Genomic DNA, 25,971 nt, shown 5'->3' on the forward strand with positions numbered 1-25,971 from the left:
CATAGATAACCGATATATAAAATAATTTATAAAGTTTGATGACTCTTATATTATTTTCCTTTTCATGTTTTGATAGTTTACAGGTTTTGCCTCTTTATGAGTTAACATGAAAGCCCAACGATTTTTATACACTCAGGTCAAAGATTAGAACCCACACATTTTTATTATGTATTAGAATCGGGCGAATAAAACATTCCATCCTGTAAAATTCGCAAAAAATAATTTGATTTATTTATTTAAATATGTAGAAAAAACTTTTTATTAATATTATTATTTTATTATTATATATTACAAAACATTTTTGATCTTTGTACTTTATTCTCTAGGATTTATATAAACGGTGATTCGAATTGTTAATTTTATAATAGCCGCCATTTTGAAACAATATGGTAAATCAGACTGGCTAACCGACTTAGCCATGATAGTTACAAGAATTATTCTTAGAATCATCTTCATGCCGATATGTAATTTAAACTACAGTGGGTATCCAGTCCTCAAAAATTGTGACAAAAAATATTTAAAATATTTTTTTAATGAAATTACGATTTTTTTATAACTATTTGAATAGCCGCCATTTTGAAACATGATGGCGTATAAGGCTGGCTAACATGTTGATAGTCGAAAAAAACTTAAAATTACAAATTTACATACACTTTTTGCAGGAACGTCATTTGGGTGGTGGGTCAGCATTTGTCCCCCCCCCCCATACCCCTTTGAATTTGCCCAAAAACAATGCACGTACAATGCAATACAAAGAATTTGAATTAAAAATATAAAAAACGACCAGTAATGACGCCAACTTTTACACCCCCCTTCCCCTGGAAAAATCTAGAATGACGTCCATTGTTTTTAACTAAAAATTTATCGGGTTATCCTTTAAAAAAATCTAAAAAATGTGACTGGATTAAATAAAAGCGGGTTCATGCCTAATATGCATACTTCTTGCAAGGTTTTAAAACCATATAACAATATAACAATTTTTCAACACTCGAATTCGCCTAATTTTTTAACGAATTCTAATGACTATTAAATCATTAGAATCCATTGAAGAAATTTAAAATTTATAATTATATAATTCTTTCAGCTTTACAAAGAGTTAGTGTAAGAAAACCAACATCTTACAGACTAATAAAAAAAGAATTCAAAATATTTTAATCGACAGACAAGAGGACAAATAATTTACAGTGTTCATTTGTTGAAGCCTTGTTGTCGATAACATCAACACAAAACAAGAGGAATATTTTCACGGCTAAAATTTTATTAACAATAAAAAGTACGAGAGTGTTTGATTTTACTTTAGATGCTATGTGTTTTGGATTATTTTAAATTCCCACTGCTACGGCTTCTTTTATTGCTTTTGGCGTTGAATTTTGACTACGGAGAAGGGGTAATTATTTTTTGCGCTCTCCTCTTGGTCAAAATTCGGCTTAGATATGCTTCATTCGATTCTCACTTATTGTAAGTTGTAATATTGTTATAAAAAGTCTTAATATTAATGATTCATTTTTGTGGTTAAGAGTGTCAACACGTCCTTCCATCGCGTTGCCGTTCGAGTAACTTTGTCTCTACCGCTCCAGCTCGGTGTTACCAGCGTAGTTCCATGGTTGCCTACTGCTACTGTATATGTCGCCCGCACACTTAAAAAATAATATTAAAGTAGTAATGAAGACCACCCACTAACTAAAATATAAAAACTAGCCTAATAAAATATAAAGGTATTACTTCTTCTAAAGTGGTTTTATAAATTTATTTATTTTAAATAACGCATATTTCTAGCTCCCGCTGCTAAAAAAACAGTCCACACCATTAACACCAATTTGCTTTAAATAATAGTTATCACAAAACAATTAAAGACTCTTTCTTAAAGTGTTCTGATCCGAACATTTTGTAGGATTGGTCAAAAACTGTTCAATTTCTTTGTTTTTTTTATTTTTAATAATTGTAATGCTTTTTTGCAGTTATTGTTTCTCCATGCTTCGTTTTTCTTAAATATTTTCAATACCACTCTTTTTCACTTGATAAAAATCTTTATTATGCTGATCCTGTTATCTTAAAAGTTATTCTAGGTCAATCTTATCGATATATTTATCACGATATGCCCCTGTGTTGTTTGGATGAAAACAAACATTCTACAATATACAGGTATATGGAATAGATTCGAATGCTTATTATTTGAATGTATAAATAAAAAATCAAGTTTATACGAAAAATAATAAGCCTTTCTAAAAAAATATAAAATAATATTATCATGGCAAATTTGTGACTATGAACATCATTTCAAGTTTTGATTTTAATTTTTTGCTTGTGAATACAATTTATTTTATTGGACACTAATAAAATAAGATATTCATATTTTACAATATAAAGTACATATAACGTCAAAGTTCATATGTTTCATTATAGAGCAAAGGCTATGCAAATTGCGTTCTCTCGTTAAAAAAGCAAGTGTGCCAAAGTTTACCGATTGCTTTTCTCAATATCTGAGCGACCTTTGAACCCAAGCTCTATACGTTCTCGAGGTGAAGGCTGGCTCATTACAGTCCGCGATGTGATGGAATCATGTCATCTCTCAATGTCGCCAGTGAGTCAGTCTGTCACCGACTATTGTGTCACTATGTCTCCTATAGGTTTTTTCCTAGTTTTTATAGAGTTTCGTGTCCTTTCACAGAGGTCTGCAGCGGCGGAGAACTGCCCGAGGTCGAGATCATAAGCCTCCTGCATGAGAACATACCAAAGTATAAGCTCAGAGCCGACACCTTGACGTCGTTCTCGGGTACGCCTAAAACAATTAATATATAAATATAAATTAATATAAATATTAATATTTTGCGTTTATTTACTCGTTCAGGTTATGAAAATCAAGATTGGTTCATACCCTCGCCGGCGCTGAAGATTGAAGACGCCGATTTGAAGCTGTCTCCCGATCAGATCAGGGAAACCCTAAACTATTTTCGTGAGTACATATTTATATTTTATTTATTAGTAAAATAAATAGTGATGCGTTTTATATTAATTTATTAAGCGCGTAACAGATGGCGCTTTATCTTACTATTCCGCTGTTTTTCGCGTGTTTGATAGATGTCTCTGCATTATGAAACTATCTAGACGAGATTCGAACCATTTTTCCGAGTATTATTTTATTTTTTTAAATATTTTTGTACCATGAATAAAATAATTATTATTGTTAAATATTGTATAGTTATATATTGTTAAATATTGTATAGTTATATATTGTATAAATATATTGTATAGTTATATTTTTTTTTATTAATATCTACCCTTTTATATGGATTATCAACTATGGATAAGGAAGTTATCATATGGAACTTAAATAAGTTGAGAATTTTATTTTAAATTAATTTCACCTAATCAGCAATGTTTCGACAATTGCTAAATGGAATATTAAATTAATGTTTGAAGATTAGGTCGTTAAAATTAAGTAAAATAACAATTACCAATCACAATGTTACATTTTAGTTTAGATTTTTTTCTCACTTTTTTATTATATAGAATGGCATTTAATAAGCATAATATAAAATAATTTCGCTGCTCCTTTATCAATTATACCAAAAAATTCAAAGCTCATGATAAAAATGACTGTGAACTGAAATAGTTTGGTTAACCTAGAAATACAAGACAAATAAAAATTTCATAACGCCAGAGCTCACCGTACAAGAGTTTTTGGTGCTCCTGTGAAGATTTTCCGCTATATAATTAAAAAATATTTATTTATTAAAAATCATCCTATCTGATTCAAAAATACGTTTCATTTTTAAAAAATCCGCCTGGCAAAGGCCGCAAGAATTAGGTAGATTTCTGTATATATTGTGTCTAAAAACAAGTTTTTTTTATTTTAATTTATATTTTAGACATTTGTGTATAAGTCCTTAACAGTGATTATAAATATGCATTTTGCTGATTATTTTAAATAAAACTATTCGGAAATTAAGTTTTTCAAGTTTTAGCTGATAATTATTTTACCAGAATTTTTGCGTTATAGTTTAAACAGTTATTATAACACATTGAATACCGCTACTTTTTTTTTTTAAATAATCATAAATTCGCAATGCCAAAATCAGTACACTGGATTGTGTACCAATAAAATAATAAATAAAATTGTGTTTAAAAAAAGTTTGAGAGCCACTGACCTATTTTTTTCATTTGCGTTTTACTTATATGATTCTCCAATAATGCTCATTAAAGTTTTTATATACCGAATATGCACGAATTAGCTCGATTTGGATTAATGTAGCCGTTATTCATCCGTGAAATTAGGAAAATCTAGGAAAACCTGATACGTGATGATCGATCGGAATTATAATCATGTAATAATTATAAATTCAGATCTCCCAGAAGTGATAGAAATTGAAAAACTCTAGGATTCGAAGTCACCGGTTATATTACTGGTCTATTGTGCTTGCTTTTGATTTTCAAACAGATCCAGTAGTGTGCAAATAATAGCGGTAAAACTTTGGAATAAGCTAGGGATTGATAGATGTGCACAGAAAGGTCGATATATGGTAATGGAATGAAGTAATAAAAAAAATACTATTTTAGTTAATATAATATTAGTGATATAAATTGAGCGGTTTAACGTGTTTTTTTATTGTATAAAATTGAAATGAAATGCACAAATTTGTGTACACGATTTTAATGTGTTAAAAATTATTTTACAAGGCTGCGATTTTTTTTATTTTCCGCTATTCTAAATAATACTTTACAAAATTTAAAGATATATTCTGCATCACTTAAGTTTTCCTATGTGAATTTATTAAATCAGTAATTTAATCATCTTATATGTATATAATTGTTTAGTTAAATTGTGTTAAATAATAGTTCATAATATATTTATTTATTTATTTGCAAATTTTTCAGAGAAGTTTCAAGTAAAAAATACAAATTTACTACCATCTATATCAATTTAATAACAAATACAATGTTAACATTAAAATAATTATAGCACATTTTATTATCATTATTTCACTTGTGCTCAAAGTATGCAGCTTAAAATAAATGTTTTGACTCGAGCGTCATTGTATCAAAACCACAGTATGCAAAATTAGTTTTTGAGTTAAACTGATAAAACCGAAAATTGAACGATTTTATACTAACGTTCAGCAACAAATATTTTCTCTTCAGTTATTTTTAATACACATTATTTCTTAATCAATTTCAGCTCAGAACAATCGGTCACGTTGATTCGCTTTGCTTGCTCATTCGCTCACCATACTATTACAGTGGAATTTATACAACCAAATCGCTATGAAAATTAACGTAATTTCGTCGCACAACAACCACCCACTTAAATGAATTATTACTAACACGTGATGCATATTATATCGATTTATTACGGCGCTGTTGCCATTTTTTTCATCAAAATCGAATTCGCTTACCATATATTAAATCAAATTATGGAGTCGCGTATCTGTGTGTACATAAGAAGTTAACACTTTTCAGTTTACCCGATCAATTTTATATATCGCACCTCAGTTGTCGGTTGACATTGTCGCGAACGTTAGCGTCGATAATCGAGCATTTTCAAGAATAACAATATAAAAAAGTGCAACTTATCATCTTATCTAAATATGCCACTTCATTGTTGTTGCGATTTTAATAAGATCTTAGATTATATGTAATATGGAGAAAATTATACACGTTTGTTCGACATTGAAACGTGACCGTGACGTCAATCCATCCTCGGTACTTTTATTTTATGCTAACGCTCGCAATTTTCAGACTACGCAGCCAAAAATCGTTATTTTCCAATATAAGAATAACATGATATAGTATGTACATTGTACACGTAATGTTTTTTAAAAACCTGAGGGCTTGTTTGGAAAATTGGCCGCAGGCTTATGCGAAAATCGCTGTGAAAAATTACACACAAACGCAAAACATTCGAACGGTTCTCCTTGGCTCGGTTTCTTTTTATTATATTCCATTTTTGCGCAGTTAAAGCGCAATTGTATGCACATGCATGTGGACTTTATGTATTTTATACACGTTCGTCATATTTACAAACGCGTTATTCATAATATATTAATGCTTACTAAAATATCGGCAATATTAATGAGCAAATACAAAATTTTCCCGCTGCGCGGCTTGATCTTATGGTGCATAGTGCTGGAAAATACATTAATATATAACAGCGTGATGGATAGATTTAATTTTTAAATACAAGTGCAGGACATAGCAACTTATAACACTAATAATTAGGCTTTCACCAACTGCAAACACCCGGATGAGAACAAATGGTTTAAACAAATCGGATAGCTGTGCGCATCTACATATTGATGAAGTGCTTTCCTAAGTACCATTATTAAAGGGAATATTTTAGTATACCTTGTAGGGAATTTAAATGCATAATATTCATATACCCTATACTTATTGCTTCTATTGAAATTTTTCGTTACAAAATTAAAAAACAGCAGATCCGTTGCAACTGTTTTTATTTAGTTTTTATTTGTTTAAAATAAAGTGACGTATTTTTTATCTCGAAATTGCTTAACCCTTTGGATGCCGGGCATTTTTGGAAAAATGTTCCAGAACTGCCGGGACTTTTTATTAAATAATTAAAAAGTCAAAATGTGTATTTTAGTTTGTAAACATGCTGTCGCGGCGTGCGACGCTGTCTGCAGTGAACTTGACCTAATTAATGATGAATATGCGATTGTGTGTTATTTTAGTTCTTATTTGCGCTGTAATAAGAGTCATTATCGCATGACGTATTAAAAAATACGAGATCTGAGCGGCCGAACTCCAACCAGGAATCAATAACAATGGTATATAATATGTTATTTATTTTTATAATGTAAATAAAACTTTTCGTAAATTAATAAAATATGATATTTTTAAATAATGGTTTAAGTAAAAATACCCTACAGACTGTTGAATATATATATATATATATATATATATATATATATATATATATATATATATATATATATATATATACATATATATATATATACATATATATATATATATACATATATATATATATATATATATATATATATATACATATATATATATATATACATATATACATATATATATATATACATATATATATATATATATATATATATATATATATATATATATATATATATATATATATATATACATAATATATATATATATATATATATATATACATATATATATATATATGTATATATATATATATATATATATATGTATGTATGTATGTATGTATGTATGTATGTATATATATATATATATATATATATACATATATATATATATATATATATATATATATATATATATATATATATATATATATATATATATGTGTGTGTATATGTATAAAAATAATGATTATAATATATTTATAACATATATTTGAAAAAAATGTTATAAACCCCTGAAGCAATTACCCTACAGACGGTTGAAAATGTATTGGATACTACGATTTCGGAGCCGTCGGATCCGGCAGTTCTCGCTAGTGTAGCGAAAGCCGATATATCGGATTTCGGTAGCCAAAGGGTTAAATAGTATAAAATATTTGCTTATCCTAGTAGTACGCCACTGTTGTAAATATTATACTTTCCTTTCACAGGTGTATATTATTGCCGATATACCATTAATTAAATCACATATATTATGATATCATTAGTGTTATTACACTATACAATTAATTAGTAGGTTTTATTTATTAAAACGTCAATTATTATTAGTTCAAATCGATTTCACTCTGGCGTGTTATATTATGTTCCATTATGTTTGATGTTTAACGACTAAGTAAAGATTCCATTATAGCATTGGACTCAATGATTGTTGTAAAAGAGAGCATAGCAACTAAACTATTTTAAACTAAATAGGTTATAAATGTTGAATGAAATCTTGCGATTCTATTTGTGAATGCTTAGTCATGTGAGTATTATAAAACCAACAAACATACGCGAGGGCTTAAAATTTTATATAATGTTCATATGAACAAATAAAATGTTGAGCCGATTTATCGACGGAACCATCAGATCTGAACGATAACACGTAAATTATAAAGGCATTGTTGATAATTAAAATTTTTAAACTATCGCGATCCCATCGATCGTTATAAAAATACACACATATTATATTAATCGCTCATTCAAACAATGGTCTATTTCTTTTTCAACATATCCGCTTATCTCTTGGGCGTGTTTTTTTTTCTTCTGCTTAAATCGTTTGCTCTTCGCGTTGCTATTATTGTTATCTATCATTAGTTATATAACAAGAAAATGCACGATGCTAACGACCTCTGGTACAACAACTCTCTTACGAGTTTGCATACGACCTGAACTGGTTCTTCAGCGTTCGATTGATTTTGCTATTCATGTATGCATGTGCATAATTAATTCTGATTTCACTATTGTCGATCAAAGGAAGACGGGATGCTGGGGACAAAAAGTCGCAGCGGACTTTTTGCTCTTTGTGTGCACTTTCACCGTAAATGCGAAAGTTTATGCGTTCGAAAAAAGTGTATTAAGAATAATCGTTATCAATCGATGCATCGATAATGTAAATATCTACGTGCTGGTAATAAACATGTGTGTACATGAGATAGGATCGTGATATTTCAATGATAGACATTCTGAGAAAAACGTTTTTTATGTCATGAAGAAGATTATTTTATTTATATGACACATTATTGTTATTGATGATCTTGAACATAGGATATATTAATTCTTTTTGCGTAATTTTATTTACGTATTATAATATTATATAAAAATTAGACTTTTAGAATTTTATTAAAGAAGAAATGCGAACGATTTAATAACGCGTACAAAAAATACACTTAAAACAATACACTGTGCTAAAAACTACTTAAAAACGGTGCAGTTATTAGTATAAATAACCGTGGGAGATTTGCTTTTTAAGTATGACGTTCATAATTAACTTTTTTTTTACCTAAAGCATTTATATAATTTAAAAATTATGTCGTTATTTATGCTGCTGGAAATGTTGTAATATTTTATAAAATAAATCTTGTTGCTCTTTTGAAAAATATTATACTACAGCTGTGGCCAGTTGAAAGTTGACATGGCGGTTCTTATACGTATTTTGATTATTTTTGAATTTATAATAGATAATTATAATTGTTAACTATTGTTTTCCGTTAATGCTGTTAAAAAATACGGGTATTGTAAAATTAGAAATTTATAATTGCGTCAATTCTGGAAAAGGTGTATTTTTTCCGTAGTCCCAGCAAGTGCATAATGGCGAGCCTCTAACTCAATACGTGCGCGCGACCTTTTGTTGGTTCTATTCATAGAAAGCAATATCGATGACATTTAAAAATTTGAAGCTTGTAAATATAACACTTTTATAATATTTTAACAAAATTATTTTGCCGTAATTTCACCTCAAAAGCTGGATGCCGCCCATTGGGTTGGACTCGTAGGGCCCAAGTACTAGTGGTGGCAGTGGTTACCGTAAATGGATTAATCTAGTAACTTTATCGGTCCGTCTCGAAATATTCGAGTTTGAAGTAGATTGCAATTTAATTTATATTTATTCTGCGGTCTTCTCGAGCAGACGTTATACGCTTCCGAACACCCCCTTGCATCCTCTCAAGAGAGAAACATTTAGTTAAAGTACATTATTTTTTACCCATTTTTCGATTATACTTAATTCATTATTTTAGTTATCTATAACTTTTAAACAAAAATAAATAATATGTATTATATGTAAAAATAATATAATTACTAAAGATGTGATTATTAAAATTTTGTCGATTATATCGGTACCTACGGTAACTATATTTTTCTAAAGTCATATTTTGTCAAAACTGTGGACGGACATGTCATGGACAGGTTAGCTGTTGCAGATCGGCGAGACGCCGACCGACGGAAGACGTTCTTCCGTCGCTTCACAAAACGAGTTACCTCTTGACGGCTACTCCACCTCGGTATTGTTTAATAATGACCCACATACTGGCAAATATAGATGGTATAATATTCAGATACTATTCGCGCATGCATTTCTCAACCGTCAAAATGTTATATCAGATTCTATTAATTATTAGAATAAGCTATTTTTTGAATATACGGAACGCGCTCGAATCTAGCACAATATACTAGTCTAGCCGCAGAATTATCGATTAACGACCGCAGCTTTTCAAATACGGGTCAAGGAAGTTCTTTAACGCCAACCTTGGCCCGATCATACTTCAGCGTCTGAAAAAATCACGCGTCGAAGCCTCTCACTTTATTTTCTCACCGTGTTCATCCACGATATTGTCATCAATCACATCGCGTTTTCGTGAAATTTTCACAAGAAATAGCCTAACTCCGTTGCGCAATCCTCGTTTCGCTATATTACGTCAGCCGCGACCGAAATTTTCGTACGCCGGCGTGAGAAATGTTTATTTCGGCCTGATCCAGATTCCGTCCTGAGTTCAAAACTAGGCCCGAAGGGCTGCTCGCGTGTCTTGACTAACATAACATCACACGACCCAGAAGCGATAGTATTGGATTAGCTAATTATCTACGGTAAATTTGTCGTGCAGTCTTACCATGGGAGCTTCTCTGCTATGTACTGAAATACACGACAGTTAAACAAACCCTGGATGTGTACAGCAATCAGATTATTCTGTCGTCAGATGAGCTTCATTAAGGCCGAAGTCGTTCGGAGCCTTAATGACGTCAGTTTCTAACTGCATAATTGGAGTGTGAATTCTGCAGCGCCTTGCATGCTATATTTGTATGTATATTATTACAGTTGCACCTGCGCTGTGGTTTCGTATGGCTTAACCTGGACTCGTTTGGTCTACGTGACGAATGAAAATAACAGCTTAGAATTAATTTTGTGCAATTATTAGTAATTAATGAGCTATTTTAGTCATGTCAAAATATATTTATGAACGCTGTGTATCTTTTAAATGATACACAAGTCACATGTTTAAAGTAATTGATGTGTTATTATACTGAGAGTAGTTACTAATAAACAGTTTCTATATAATGTTATATACAGTTAATGTGAGTGTTTTATGCACGCGTGATTTGTTCGACTCATTGTAGAATAATTGTGTTTCATATTTTTTTTATGAAAATAAGTTCATAGAGATTTTTCCAAATTATTTACAAGAAAATTCGGTCACATATTATGCATTTCTTGGCATGCTTTCATTCAATTTAGTCGCAAATAAAATAATTAAGATTTTATTATAGAATTTATTTAACACACAATGTGCATAAATTTATGCGTTTCGGAATTATTTTATTAGTATTCGGTTTTTAAAAAGTCAAATATATATTGATACGAAGAGGGAAGCGGCTGCTTTCTCGAACTTCACTGTGTATTGATGATCGGCGCCTCTCTTGGTTCGAGTTCGTGCGAACTTAGATTTGTTGCTCCGCATACATTTTATAGGTTACACTTGTGTTGTCTCAACAAGTTTCGAACTGACATTAAAATTTGAACAACTTGTGAGACGGCAATCTCGCATTCCACGTGCTGTCCCCTTTGTCAAGGCATTCTCGACAGATGATGCTTTTAACTTTAACCCTTCCATTTAAAGTACGTATAGTTTTAGACCTGTTTTGTTTTGATTTTGCCGATAGGTTGTGGTCGTAAAACTGATGCTTGAAAAATGCCATGAAAGTTTTGTCTTTCACGCTCATTTCGATAAAAGCTATGTTTGATCAACGGTCTCTGTGAACTTGTAGGTGGTTCTCACACACCAAATTATAAAAATATTTACTAAACCACTAAATCAATAGAAATCTTCAATAAAAGTCAGCTAATTGGTTAGTGAGGTGAAACAATTCTGATATTTTTCAGAGATGTATTGCAGCAGATTTTCACATCGTCTACTTTGGCTTGCTTTTTCAGAACCATGTGCCTTTTAAATCGGAAGTTCCAACTCTGTTCCTTTCCGCATATGTGTTTTTTAACTCATCAATGAAATTGTTTGAACTAAAGCTTAAATGGTGGAAACTGAGACAAAAATCAAATAGTTTACTTATCCAAAAATGCACGAAGGCTTATTCATATATGTAAAAACAATACAATTATTTAATTTAATAATAATATATTTATATAATAATAACATACTCTATTTTTATAAAATACAACAAAAGTATTTTAACGTATTTATGAAATATAACAGAAATTTGTAAATCGTGTATTGGGAATAAATTATATTTTTCATGAGTAATAAATTTACAATAGAAAACTTTCTGTTAATTTGTACTATTTTTAACTAGTGCAATATATTTCATGTAAAAGTAATTCATTAAAACAAACCCATTTCAACCGTATTTTTACATTTAATAAAACAGATTATTTCTCGCATGTTAAAAATTATAAAGAGTGTACCTACATGCGATAACATAATTAATATCACATCTATAAATAAATTCATTAGTTTGGCTGTAAAGTCTTCCACCGTAAAAATCGTATTTAACCATTATTTTTTGTTGTTGTAATTACCATTAAATTCATATTTACAACGCGATTCAAAACGCTCAATTTTAACAATAGCCGATAGTTGAATAATATTAGTCTCACCGTAAATTTCACTGATTTGTCTCACCGACGATGAAATTTAATCGTGCAATTTAAATATTTGCGGAACGTGTCTGGTTTTTTATTAACCGCGGGTACCAGGTTCGATTTCCGCAGCAGAATGCTGCATTTTGTCGCACAATCTCAAAAAGTGGTCCAAAACGAAACGTCTCCACATATGTTCAATTAGCAAGCACCAAATGTCCATCGAACGAGACCGACGTCTTATTATTTTTTTGCAATTTAAAATTGCAAAACGGTCACGGCCGACGATTTTTCAGACGACCGAATTTCGGGTACGTTTTGAGATCTGCCGAGATAAAGTTGTATCCTGCGATTGAGCGACCGCAATTCTCACACTCGCGGTCCGCCGATTTTAATATGCAGAATAACTAAAGCAAATAATTGCGAATCATCTACGGATATTACTATCCATTATGCGGCGGTCGATCTGTGTCATCACCTCGTTCTGATACGCGTTCTGGCACGCCCCGTTTGGTAATCTCTCGTGCTCGAGCGCCGGAGCCGAACTATAGTCTTCGTCCTTTTACGATGACGGATAAATCAATATTGATCGCGGTTATCTGATAACTTAACCAAAGTCGATCGGCGCGAATCGCTCGCGGATCAACGGCCCGATATTCGCAATGCTTTCACTCGATTCGTGACTGATATTCGTCGATTGTGTGCGGTTTGGACGTTATGCAAAAAATTGATACGACTTTGACGACCTCTGTGCGGGGCGGCGACGGTGGAGAACACGCCCTTGGCAGCTCGATAGCGACCATCGTTCTCAAGGTTCGATTCGGCGAAGATATGAAAGCTTTTGCTAGACTGTTCAAAAAGTACTCGAACATATTTATATTTTTCATATCTGATATTGACGAAAATTGTGGTCTCCGCGCTTTGTATGTGTTTACGTTGTCGTGGTGATAGATCCTTGAAGTTAAGTCACAGTTCAGACATTTATTGCTGATGAAATACCAAATTTTAAATAGTTTTGTTAGTTAAGTTATTATGGTCATCATGGCGCATTGGGAAAACATTCATCAGATTAGTAATAAAAAATAAAATAAATATTTTTTATTTTTATTGACTATTTGTAACACAATTTATCAATATATGATAAATTGTGCTACAAAAAAACGAAAGAAAGCTCGGCAACAAGCTTTCTTACTGCGGCGGCACGATTTTATTGCTTTTGACGTGAATTTTTGATTTATGAGAAGGGATAATTGTTTTTGCGCTCTCCTATTGGTCAAAATTCAGTTTAGATGTTATTTATATCGTAAAAAATGTCGTTATTTAAATTGTAGTTTCTTATCTTTCCATATTTTGCATCCATACTTTCCATTATTTCTTATCATACCAATATTTCCATATTTTTTGCCTTCGTTTCTGTTATTGTTTTGATATTTTTTTAGAGGGACCAACGGTTGAGAAGTAACCGAAATTTTATTTTTTAATCTTTTACACTTAAAAATAATGCCGTAGTATACACGTAAAAATAAAGAAATGAAATGTTGCGCATATTATCAATGATTTTTAAGCATTAAAAATACCGTAAAAAAGGTGCCGCAACGCCGTTCCACCGCGTTACATGACAAAAAAGCCTGCTTATAAATATATTGTTATATGGCTATGTAAATATATTAATGCAAACATCTGCAATAAGGTTGTTCTTTCCATGTTGAATTTAAACAATGGTCTTTGTCATCAATCCAAGGAAAACTCTCATCGATATCTTAGAATAATAAGCTGCAAACCACGCAACTCGGATTTAAATAATTGATTGTCTGGTTAATTCAACAGCGTCTTGAAAATCTCGTCCCTCGAGTTACTGTTTATTTTGCTAAGCCAATACAACAATTGAGACCAGCTAATCAATGTTACTAAGATAGAGAGAGTAAAATTTCAATATCATTGAATCTAAACTGAAACAATTTCACATTTAGCAATGTCATAATAATCGTGTGAAGCTATATTTTTAACCATATTCTGAAGTCTTTTGCCACTAGTCATGAAAAAGCTTCATGTATAATCACTGTAATTGCTTAAAAAATTCATTGTAATCGAAGGTTTATATTATTATAATCGTAGTATTTTTCAAGTTATTCCGGAACATATTATTATTATAATTATAAATAACAACCCGGAAAACTATTAAAATTGGGACTTTATATAATTGGCGAAGGAGAGAGATGTTACAACGTGCGAATTATATTAAACGTTTTGCAGAAAATGAAAGTACATACCTGGATGGATGCAGGCGTCTTATCCGAGAATAGCATTATTGCATCACGTGATATTTTAGCGGTTTGGAGTACCAAATCGTGTTACACCTTTTACTATTGGCTTACCTTCATAAAATAAACTAATTTCCGCTCACAAATCGAAAATGTCATACAAATATGTTTCGCTGTTAATCGATCAAGAATTTTTTGTGTATTAGTATCATATTATAGTAATGTTAACATCAAATTGCGAATAGCTCTAGCTGTACAATATGACGAGATAATAAACTCGAAGATTCTTAGATTTTATTTTATATATGCAGTTTGGCTTTGTTGTGTATTTAATTATTATTCTTGTCATATTTTTTTAGGAAGGAATTAATTTAATCACACGAACATTATAGCTAATTTCATATTTTGATTCCTGTAAAAATATAATCGCCAAATAAACAGTTTGACAATCATTTAACATTTTTGAAATTAAAAATTTTGTTTGCGTAAGATTTTTTAGTACGTGTTTCTCGCATTTCACAATACACAATATTCTCATGAAACAGTAAATATGTGCAATATTGACCAGTGGCGATATAAAATGAATGTTCCTATTTTAAATATTTTTATATATGCAATTTAGTAAATTATCTTTATCTGGTATAATGTCTTATACATAATATTATACATAAGCTAATTTACATAAGGCGGAGGGCCGCATATTTTTAATATTTAAAAATGGACCGTAAAAATACATATAATACTATTTTAGATGTATTCAAAAGTATACAAATTATTAAAAAAACACATTATATTTTTGAAGATACTTGGTACCGTTTTTCACAAATCAAATCACTATAATTTGATTGAATATTTTGAACTGACGTAATCTTTAATATTGACGATAAATGCTAATCGGTTAATTGGATCTTTCGGAAGTTTTTCATTATAGAAAATAATTGCTCTCATAAATATGTGCTTCCGAACATAGCCAGTATACGCATCGCGAAAGACAACATTTTGGGACACCAATCTGGGGGTAAATAAGTATAAAATTCTGGAATTTTTGCTTCTGAATTTCAATAACTTCCATTTGTAAATTTTCGTCAATATTTTCAACATCATCGACAAAGGTGAATTAAAAATATGAAACTGTAATTCGCAGTTTTTATAATCGGAAAATCTTGCATCGAACTCTAATTTCAATAAATTAATTTGATGAGTATATTTTGTAAATTTCAAAGAAGGCAATAATATTTTTTTGCCAGAGTGAAAATTTTTGTTTGAAAATGTTAATACACTGAAACCTCAGTATAGTGAAGCTCGCGGGACCGAAAAATTCGTTATACTGAATATTCGTTATATTCAATGTAAAGAAGAAGACATATTTTTATTTTATTTTTAATTACTATATTACTACAGCATCAAAATAACCTCTTACAAGATTGACAGACCGTTTTTTGTCCATTTTTAAGGATACTGTAATGAACACAATAAAATTTGTTTAAAAAAATGTTTTATAAAAAAAGTTTGAGGGTCGGCGAAATACCTTGAATGTCGCTTGTGAACACGTCCGGCGCACGCCAAGTCAAGGACGAACTAAATTCGGAGAAATATTGTGCAAGTTGTAACGTCATTTTTAAATTCGGATCAATATATTTCGTTATACTGAGATCAGTTTTCGTTACAATAAAAACATTTTGTACACCATCGGCTGCAAAACTAACTATCTTTTCCATTGGTAAATTATATTTATTAAGAACCTTCATAAGACTTAATATTTTCAACTTTTATTAGACATAATATGTTATTCTTGCACGTGATAAAAAATGTTGTAGTACCCATTTCTGTTTTTTTCTTCTTCTTTATTTAATCACACTTGTGCTGGGCTCAAACATAATATTTATTAATATTTTGGCAATACCTGGCGTTTTCACAGATAATGGTGACGATCAAGCTTAAACTGCATTAGGTTGCCATATTTAAGATTACTGTCGCGATCAATCACTCAAGTATTCTTGATATATTTTAAATTATTCGAATGCTAAATTGTATGAAAATAAAAGTAACTTATGTATATCAAAATAGCACGTTTTAAAAGGCACAAATCGTTGCTCGGTACGCCTCATACGGCCCGCGGGCCGCGTGTTTGACATTGCCGCTCTAGATAGACGGAGAACATATCGCGCTTTCCATTCTCATTCTTAATGATAAGTTAAAGGTTGCTAAACTCACGTTTCATTATGTCTGATTTACTTACCCAGTTGCGTTGTAACGCATTGGGTTTATGCCTTTCGGATTACAACAAAAGATTAACAAAAATTTAAGTAATTGTTAGAAGTGCCAAAAATAAATATTCTTTCAACAAAATCATTTTACCAATACTGTCAAAGCTATGAAGTTGAAATTTTTGCTTTGCACGTGAGTGATATTTGCGTACAGAGGTTTTTTATATTGTTAATAAATACTTGCATTCAATTTATAGTTATACAGATTATTTCGTGTTTTTCCAATTTCAATTTCCAATATTTACACATTTTTACATGTACACTAATTGTACATCACCGAAGGGTGTGGCTTTTATTTTTCTTCACTTTATTTTAAATTTCTAGTTTCACTAAGTTTTCGATTCATATTAGGAAATGAACGTGGACATATTAAGAAATGAACGATCATCAAGCGTTTGTTTTTTAATTTCTATTGTGTCTAAGAGATCGAAGTGATTATTATATAATTATAATACCGGTCGATTATTACATATTAGGTTTTTCTAGATTTTCCTAATCTCGCAGATGAAAAATTAAAAAATATAAATCAATTTAGGTAGCGCATAGTGACAACTAAAATTATTAGTTGAATAATAAAATATATTTTACTTATCTCGCAGCAAATACCATAATGCTCATTAAAATAATGCCGTGGGATCTGGAAATTCTCGCCAAAATAGCAAAAACCGGCTATATCGTATTTCGGGAACTAAAGGGTTAACCCTTTAATTGCCAATTTTTTTTTCGAGAGAGATTTCCTAATGAATATTATAATTTTAAAAATTGTGTGCGCTTCGCTTATTGCAAGTGATTGTTTTGTAATAAAGCATTGTTGCCCTTTCGTTATATGGCATTAAAATATCTTCGATATGAAATGTTTAGTTTCTGCACAAACAATGAACGTTAGCTCTATATAGATAGGATAACGTGTTCTAGCACTCCTACTTGTCTTATGTAATACTGAATCTTCGTGTGGAACTATGGTTCTGCGGAATAGTATTTTATTATTTCTATACTTAGGTATTATATATTATTTTTGTCAAGTAGTTAAGAGCAAGTGTCTAATGTACAGCTTTTATCTAAGAAACCATGTTGCAATCTAAATCAGCCGACGTACATATTTCAGCGAGTGCTTTCATGCATTCAATAAGAGTTCATTCATACTTCATTTCAAAGGCTAAAACACCATGAATTGTAGATTATCAATGAACGTGTTTCGAGGAGAAGGGGTAATGCAGATTCTCAATGAGTGACCGTATTGAGATACAACTCACAACATCCGCTGCGAATTAGCATGGAACTCTTTTTTTACACAGCGTCTCGTAGGAGGTTAGCATAATACAACATTCGTAAATCTCTCGACCGCCGTTTAAGCGAGAGATTGCATTTCGCACGAGTCCGACGACCTTCGGTTTATCAATCGAAATATTCTCGTTTCCGCGCATGCGCACGCAGCCACCCGAACCGGCGCCTACCATCTTTGCATCCTTATCGTCGTCTCCGTTTGCCCAATTAAACCTCGAATATTGCACAGCTCCAGCGTGATCCCTGTTGTGCAGTATATCGTCGTCTTTTCGTAAAGAGCGCGCTCGTCGCCAGGGTTCGTCGCCGGCATACGGTCAGTCTCGGTCCGAGTATCGCGCGAGTCGCACGCGCATTATGACTAATACTATCACTAGCGCTGATAATGTCATGACTTAATTCGCGTTTTTCTCTTCGGCACTCGGACTCAATTGGAAACAATGCTCGATCCGTTTTTCGCACGCGCTCGGAATTAATTAATTAGTACGTTCGGTACGCACGTGTGTGTTGCGCTACTGCTTCATCGCTTGAAATAGTGTGTTTATTTTATTATATTGATATGAGTGTGTGTCGTGCGTGCGATTCAGGGCTGTCGAAAGTGATAATTTAAGAATTCGAGTCAATGCTGCATCCGGTTTTGTAATACATCCATAATCCATAATAAATATATAAATTGTATGATAGTATATCTTGAGATAATACAAAGTATTTAATTGCTTTCGAAGTGTGATTTTCCTCATGTATAGTTTCAGCAGTATTCACTCATAAAAGTGATGTCATATTTGTTTATTATACTTTTAATGACTCTCCCTTTAACACAGTATTTCTGTTCCCCACTTAGATAATTTGATTCGTGTTTTAAAATGTAAATTTTTTTAACCACAATTTCAGTCTATACTGAAATTATTCCAATTTAAACGTAGAGCTTACTAGATCTTTAATTACTGTCTATAGATTCAGGGGATTCCTAAATTATGTATCGATTAACTGCATCTAGATTCACATTCACTACATAATTATCGACCATACTACTTCAACTCCTCCAGCCACTAATTGCCTTCACTAAACAAGACCAGCTACAGTCCAGTATTTCTCTATCTATTTTTCCCACCATGAGTCTCCAGGTTGTCATCTACTCCACCGAGTCACACGATCAAAGATAATCCGCTGCATACATATGGTCGAAAGTGACGCTACATTTCAAAGGCGTCCATCGATCTGTTTCATTTGGTTCGGTGATTATTGCGCAAACGAAAATTGCGCACAGTTAAAATTTCAAACAAAAATTCTGATCATAGATGTTCAATATACATATTTAACCCTTTAACCGCGGATGACTCCTATAGAAGTTATCAAGAAAATCGCTAGTATGCACTGGACACCTAAAGATGTCATGAACCTTTGAGCTTTGTATTATATTTTTTTTTCTATAATTTAAGATTGAAAATATTTTAATTTATTGAAATAATATTTTCATAACCTATGGCATAAATTGGTGCTCCCCAACATCAGTCGCGATGAAAGGGTTAATAATACGTAAATATTTTCCGTTGTTACCTGACATGCGTAGGCCCAATGCGTTATACTGGTATAAATATATACCAACTGAGTAAGTCAATCAGATATAATGATTAGGTATTCATTATATCTGGTAGTTAATACTTTTTTTTATAATAGTGCATTTTTATAAATAAAAGTTCGAGTGCCGCTGCCGGGGCTCGAACCCGTAACCTCAGATTTACTAGTCTGAGACGTTACGGACTACGGTATTCTGTCCTTAGTTTTAAAATATTTTACAATTATATTAGTAATTTACACTGGTATGATACACTTACATTTCCTATAATTACCCATTTTTTTTTACTAAAAAATAGAGAAAAATATTAAGCAGTTGGTTATGTTCAGAATTTTCCCTGTGTGGAATTTTCATATATTTTTTTTTATATATGTCATTTCAGTAAAATCATATCGGAATACATTTTCACCGGTAGATATAAATTTTTACTAGTAAAAAATTAATTTGTCTGGCAGATGCTAGTAAAATTATATGATTTCAACATTTACATCTTATCATTATTTATTCACATGCTGTTTAAATGTTATAGTGAAGTAATATTTTCACTAGTGAAGTCCAAATACATTTTCACCAGTAGATAAATACCTATTATTTAACTGCTACTCTAAAATGTCTTTGAAAATCAATTTACTATTTGCGAAACGTCAATTTTTCTATTCAAAATTCTAAAACTAATTATAGTTTTAGAACTTTATTAGATCAAGTCTCGGTAACGAGCGTTCCCTTTGCGACGGAGCCGTAAATTTTATTGCTTTTGACGTGATTTTTGACTTCTGAGAAGTGATTATTTTTTTTTTTGCGACATCCTAATGGTCAAATTTTGGTTTACTATTAAACTATTAAATTTATTGAACTATGATTATATAATATTTATGAAGCAGCGATTTTTCTATTCGGAGGTAGAAAGCAATTCACACTACATTTATATTTTAAAATAATTTACAATTTATATTATAATTTTGTTTTAGTTTGTAATAATATATACAAATATTACGTATCAAAATAATACACACATATAATCTTATAAAAATCCGTTTTAAAACCATTCACTGGTAAAATACTGCCCACGGGCAAAAATCCAAAAATGCTGGAATCTGAGCAACATTTGTTTTGTAAAATGAACCTCCATGTTATTTATAGTCTCAGAGTTGACTATTTTAATAATGGGACACAGTAGCTCTCGTTATTTTTTATAATAAAAATATTAAATAATTAGTTAAACATATTCGGAAAATAAAAAAAATATTTTGACTATGTACTATAAATTATTATGAAGAAAATAATATTTTTTACGATAACAATTAAGATTATAATGGCTTTGATCTTGGGTCTGTTGATTTGAATGAATAAACGATGGCTATCTTGTTCGATGCGTAGAAGTATCGTCTGCGAATCTAAAGTTGAACATTTTTACCGAAAATTGCGACACATTCAAAGAATTTCGCATTTCAAATGGAATCTAAAGTCAAATAAATAACCCTTCTCAGAACAAAGTACATAGTTTATTTCGCTGCCGCTTCGTCTGTCTTGTTAATGTAACGTATAGCTCCAAAGTAGCCAAGTAAAACCGGCCCCCCACAATCATTGATCGCAATGAAGTACTTTTTTGAAAGCGATTATATATGTTTACCCATATTATTGTAAGAATAAAACATTACATACCCTCTCTATTTCACCTCAGGTTGAGAAGCACTGCTTTAACCCTTTAAGCAGTATGGGCGTACTGGTACGGCCACGTTTGTAACTTTTTATTTAATTAATATAATTTATAATCAGCATATTATAAATAAAAATATTCGTAATATTTCTAAATTAAGTGTGTTTTTCGTGTTTAGATGGTAAATTATGGATAATAAAATCTGTGGTTATATTGTAAGGAATTATCTTATTTTTTTATCATACTTATTTTATTTTACTTACATGGTAAACCATAATATAACAAATTCAGTGGTTCTTAGCATTTTATTATGTGATTACATGTGCATTGTTCTTTTTGATTGCACACATAATTATAGTGTATCTAACATTTGATACAAGTTTGCAATACTTAACAATTTTAATATTTGTATGTGCATACGTATATGATCAATTTAAAAACAAGTGCATATTTTCGCATGAGTTGATCTCCTTGAAGTTTCAACCGCTCTATCGTATAATACATTAGGTTAACCACCTCTGCAATCTCGTATCGTCTACCAAGAACATTATAGATATGTTTATATTTATTTAATATAATAATTCATTACAGTTAAATTGTAATTATTTTTGAAGACGCGTAGATCAAAGCGCGTACGCATAATATATACCGGATTTTTGTTTTTGTTTACACACATTAGTCTATCTATATATGTATACATATATATAAAGGTATTCAACATTGGAATGCAGCAGCCCGAGGTGATGCACACAGACCAGTTATAAATCTAACCGCCCTTCCTGCGAGGCGTGCCGGATGGTTAAGGATATATATAATCCGCGTACAAAATAAATATATCATAGTTAGTCCAATTATATAACTGTATAGTGCGGAATCCTTGAGACGAAAAATGTTACGTAAGGCTCCATCACGAGATTGATATGAAAGCCGGCCAAGTTCACATTTTACTGTACACATTTCCATATATAATACGTTGACTTGGCGCCGCTAGACTGGAACTATATCTAGATTAAGAAAAAGTAATATGTATACATATGCATTCGAATCAATATGGCTACTATAGCTAAAAATAGCATTGATTTGATTAGATATTAATCTTAGAAATGCCTATAGGCAATCTAGCAGCAATACATTGATTAATAACAGTTATATTGATGCATTCACTGAGAATATAGGCACGATTCTTAATAATAAACCACCTTTGCATATCTAAGTATAGTGGGCTTAATATTATTAGTATTGACCTAGAAAAAGCTATGTAGTTTTTTCTTCTCGCATAATTGTATTATCTAATCATTTATTGTTATTTAATACGTTGATCAGATGCAATTGATAAAACATCTTACATTTATAGCTGATCTATTTCATTGATCTTAAAATATTCGATCAATGAAGAAGCGTCATAACTTGGCATGCGTCACTTGTCAATTTTTTGCAACGTTATTAAAATAAACGCGCACGATTATGCTAAAGAAATTCAATTCCGCTTTCGCACTAAATATTTTACTTTTTTTCGAAATTAACGAGCGCACAGTGTCGTGCTATGTCGAAGAAGTGACTATGTAGAATAAAAAATCGTTCATCTCCCATATCTAAATATAACATTCTCTCAGTCCCCATAAATTTACAACTCGTCAATCCGCTTTTGACTCAAAACTTGGCAATAATTAAATTCGGTCAATCCACTTTTTACCGCCGGTACGTATATTTTAATTGATGCTGATACTTTTCGTCGACTCTCTATACGTGATGTTCTTCGCATTCTCCTTTCTCACCTGTCGTTCCTTTTCTTTTCTTTCCTACCTCGAAGATCCCACACAATAGATTCCCTACAACCAGACTAATGATTATTGACGAAACTTCTTCATGTTGTATGCGTATTGTGTACACACTCGCTGTATAATTTTATCTAAACTCCGCTTGTTTACATTGGCGTTCTTTCATTGTTATCTCCCGTATTTAATATAATAGAGACCATCTTGTATATCTTTCGGAGTATATGATGAAAGAACTCGAGCTGTGTGACCTTTGTTACAACTCAAATTATAAAAATTAGCATTTCGGTTTTGTTTGAAAATGTGTTTTGCAAATTGTTATGAAAAAACTTGCGCAATTAGCGGCTTTGCAGTTACGGCAGCGTCACACGCTTTTTTGTGTACAATTTCAATTATTAGTAGCTGAAGTGTTTCAATCGATAGTGATCCTCGAGCCATGACTCATATTTACTATTCATTACCCGCAATAGTGCCAATATGATTGTTTTTTTTACAAAATAGTAGTAGAGTTGTCATGCAAAACTAGGAGTGGCTGAAACAATTGAATTAAATTGACAATCTCTGCAATCTAATTATAGTAATTATCTGTATGGATGATTGGCGATTCTATTTATTTATATAGCGCATTGCTTATCATTATATCGCACCATTACTTTACATAGTTATAAATGATTATTATTGTGTTAAATACGTGAAGGTTTCGTAGCTTTGACTGCGTCTTTAGAATCCAAAATCGGGTTGAACTCTGTATTTCTGACATCATAGTTGAACCAGTAATGGCGTGAAGAGGGAAGCGGCTGCTTTCTCGATCTTATCAGTCTCTGTCGATGATTGGCATAGCTCCACTTTGTGCGAGCTCGGACAAACTCTTGTATCCTAAGTTTAAAATTCCGAATGGAAGTGAATGATATGTGCTTGGTCTGACTTGAGGTTTCATTACTCGCTCACTAATTACGAAAATTTTCAAACCCGTCAGAGTTTAAACAGTTAGATATTTGGCAATTCCGCCCTTGTGTTTGTCACGCACGCATATCAGGGATTTTTTTATTTTATATGTACCATATAAAAAAATAATATATATTATATATAACAATCTAAACATTACAGTTCAAATGAGGAATTCTGGCCTGATTTTTCGCAACTCGTTTTTTTGCAGAATCATTTGTCGGAATCTCCCATGTTCAGCAATATAGCTATCCTTAAATGGGTACTTCTAGTCCAAGTTGGGTTTAGTTAATTCGTGTAGGTTAGGTTTGGGTTTGAACAGCAAAGACGTTTCGCAATTGTCAAATTGAGTTTTATAAAATTTTAGAGCAGCATATAATTTCGCTATCAGTTAAATTATCTTCGGTAGGAGAAATATGTATCTACTGGTGAAAATATATTTGGACTAGTGAAAATATAACTTTCACAAAAATACACATTCACTGTAACCTTCGTACATCGCATTTAAATGAATAATGATGAGTATGTATATATTACTACGTATGGAAAAGTTGAAATCATACAATTTTACTTGCACCTACCAGATTAATTATATTTTCACTGGTAAAAATATTTTATTTTTTTACCTTTTTTTAATTAGTGCTTATATAAAAAGGACACACTAAATACCCCGCACTTTTAGTCAACGGTGTTTTTAGCTAATGCCTAGGATATCTGGTTGTCATATAAAAAATGCACTTGTCGTAAATATTAATCTCATTTTGTTTATTGCGCCTTTAACGCGTATTGCGACAAGTTTTTTCTCGCGGTCAATGCGTCATTTTAAATACAATTCAACCTCTACACGCTTAATATTTTTCAACAGTATAATAGAGCTCAGGAAATTTAATGTTAATTATTTTTCGTAAAAAGAACGTGCTGTATCTGGCATCATCTTTTAAATCGAGATATTGATTACATCGACTTTTACATTGATTGATGCTTAGGTAGGTATGTATTTATATAGTTATATAAATTACACTCCTAAAAAACCTAAGACAATATAATGAAACGTGTATGTGATTGAAGAGTCCGTAATTTATATTATTATTTAAGTACTTACCTACATAGTTTCAAAAGAAAAACTTGCGTTAACCTAGAAATCCAGAGCAGAATGTTCTATAAAAAAATATGCCGGTTATGAGTTTTTAGTGTGACTTATAGCATAATAATATATGTCATCGATTTTTTGTTAGTTCCAGTCTGACATTGTTACATATACATACCTGTGTGTTTATAGTTAACCCTTTTAGTTATGTTACCACGGTAGATTTATAAGAATAATAATATTATCAACGATCACCCTCATTTATATATTGTACGAAATATTTTAATTATTTAAAATAAAATAATTCTAGGCATACAAGAACATTTACTGTATTACAATAATTTAATTTTATCTATTTAACTAGAACACAGTGTTATGTAACTATAATTATGATTTCAACTAAGCGATATAAATAAACAGACCGTTCAATAACGTTAACAATAAGTCGGTTGCGATTCCTTCGTGTTTACACAAATGCCGTATTACCATTCAGTGATAGCTATGCTTGTTTCCATATGTCAATTAGTCACTTACTTATGTACTCAACAGTCAACCATCATTTCTCATCTCGGTCGCCCAATTTATTACTATAATTAAACCACTTATCAAAAGGTC

General features: G+C 31.3%; 1 protein-coding gene across 11 annotated transcripts in view; it reads left to right on the forward strand.

Annotated features, from left to right (window-relative positions):
- milt (trafficking kinesin-binding protein milt) overlaps positions 1 to 25,971 on the forward strand; it is a 79,085-nt gene that overhangs the window by 32,397 nt on the left and 20,717 nt on the right. For 4 of the 11 annotated variants that reach the window (XM_088197906.1, XM_088197898.1, XM_088197899.1 and 1 more), the window contains 2 exons: positions 2,669 to 2,773; positions 2,849 to 2,953. Coding sequence is in view for 4 of the 11 variants with exons in the window: in XM_088197898.1 (XP_088054024.1) it covers positions 2,669 to 2,773; positions 2,849 to 2,953 (210 nt within the window). In the remaining 7 variants the exon portion in view is untranslated. Of the gene's footprint in view, positions 1 to 2,536; positions 2,582 to 2,639; positions 2,774 to 2,848; positions 2,954 to 18,635; positions 18,956 to 25,971 lie in introns of those variants that run through there. The other 7 variants (XM_088197901.1, XM_088197909.1, XM_088197900.1 and 4 more) reach the window with 5 other exon arrangements.

Source organism: Plectrocnemia conspersa, unplaced genomic scaffold (genome assembly GCF_051122295.1).
Source record: "Plectrocnemia conspersa isolate PC_06_02 unplaced genomic scaffold, ASM5112229v1 ptg000011l, whole genome shotgun sequence".
NCBI lineage: Eukaryota > Metazoa > Arthropoda > Insecta > Trichoptera > Polycentropodidae > Plectrocnemia > Plectrocnemia conspersa.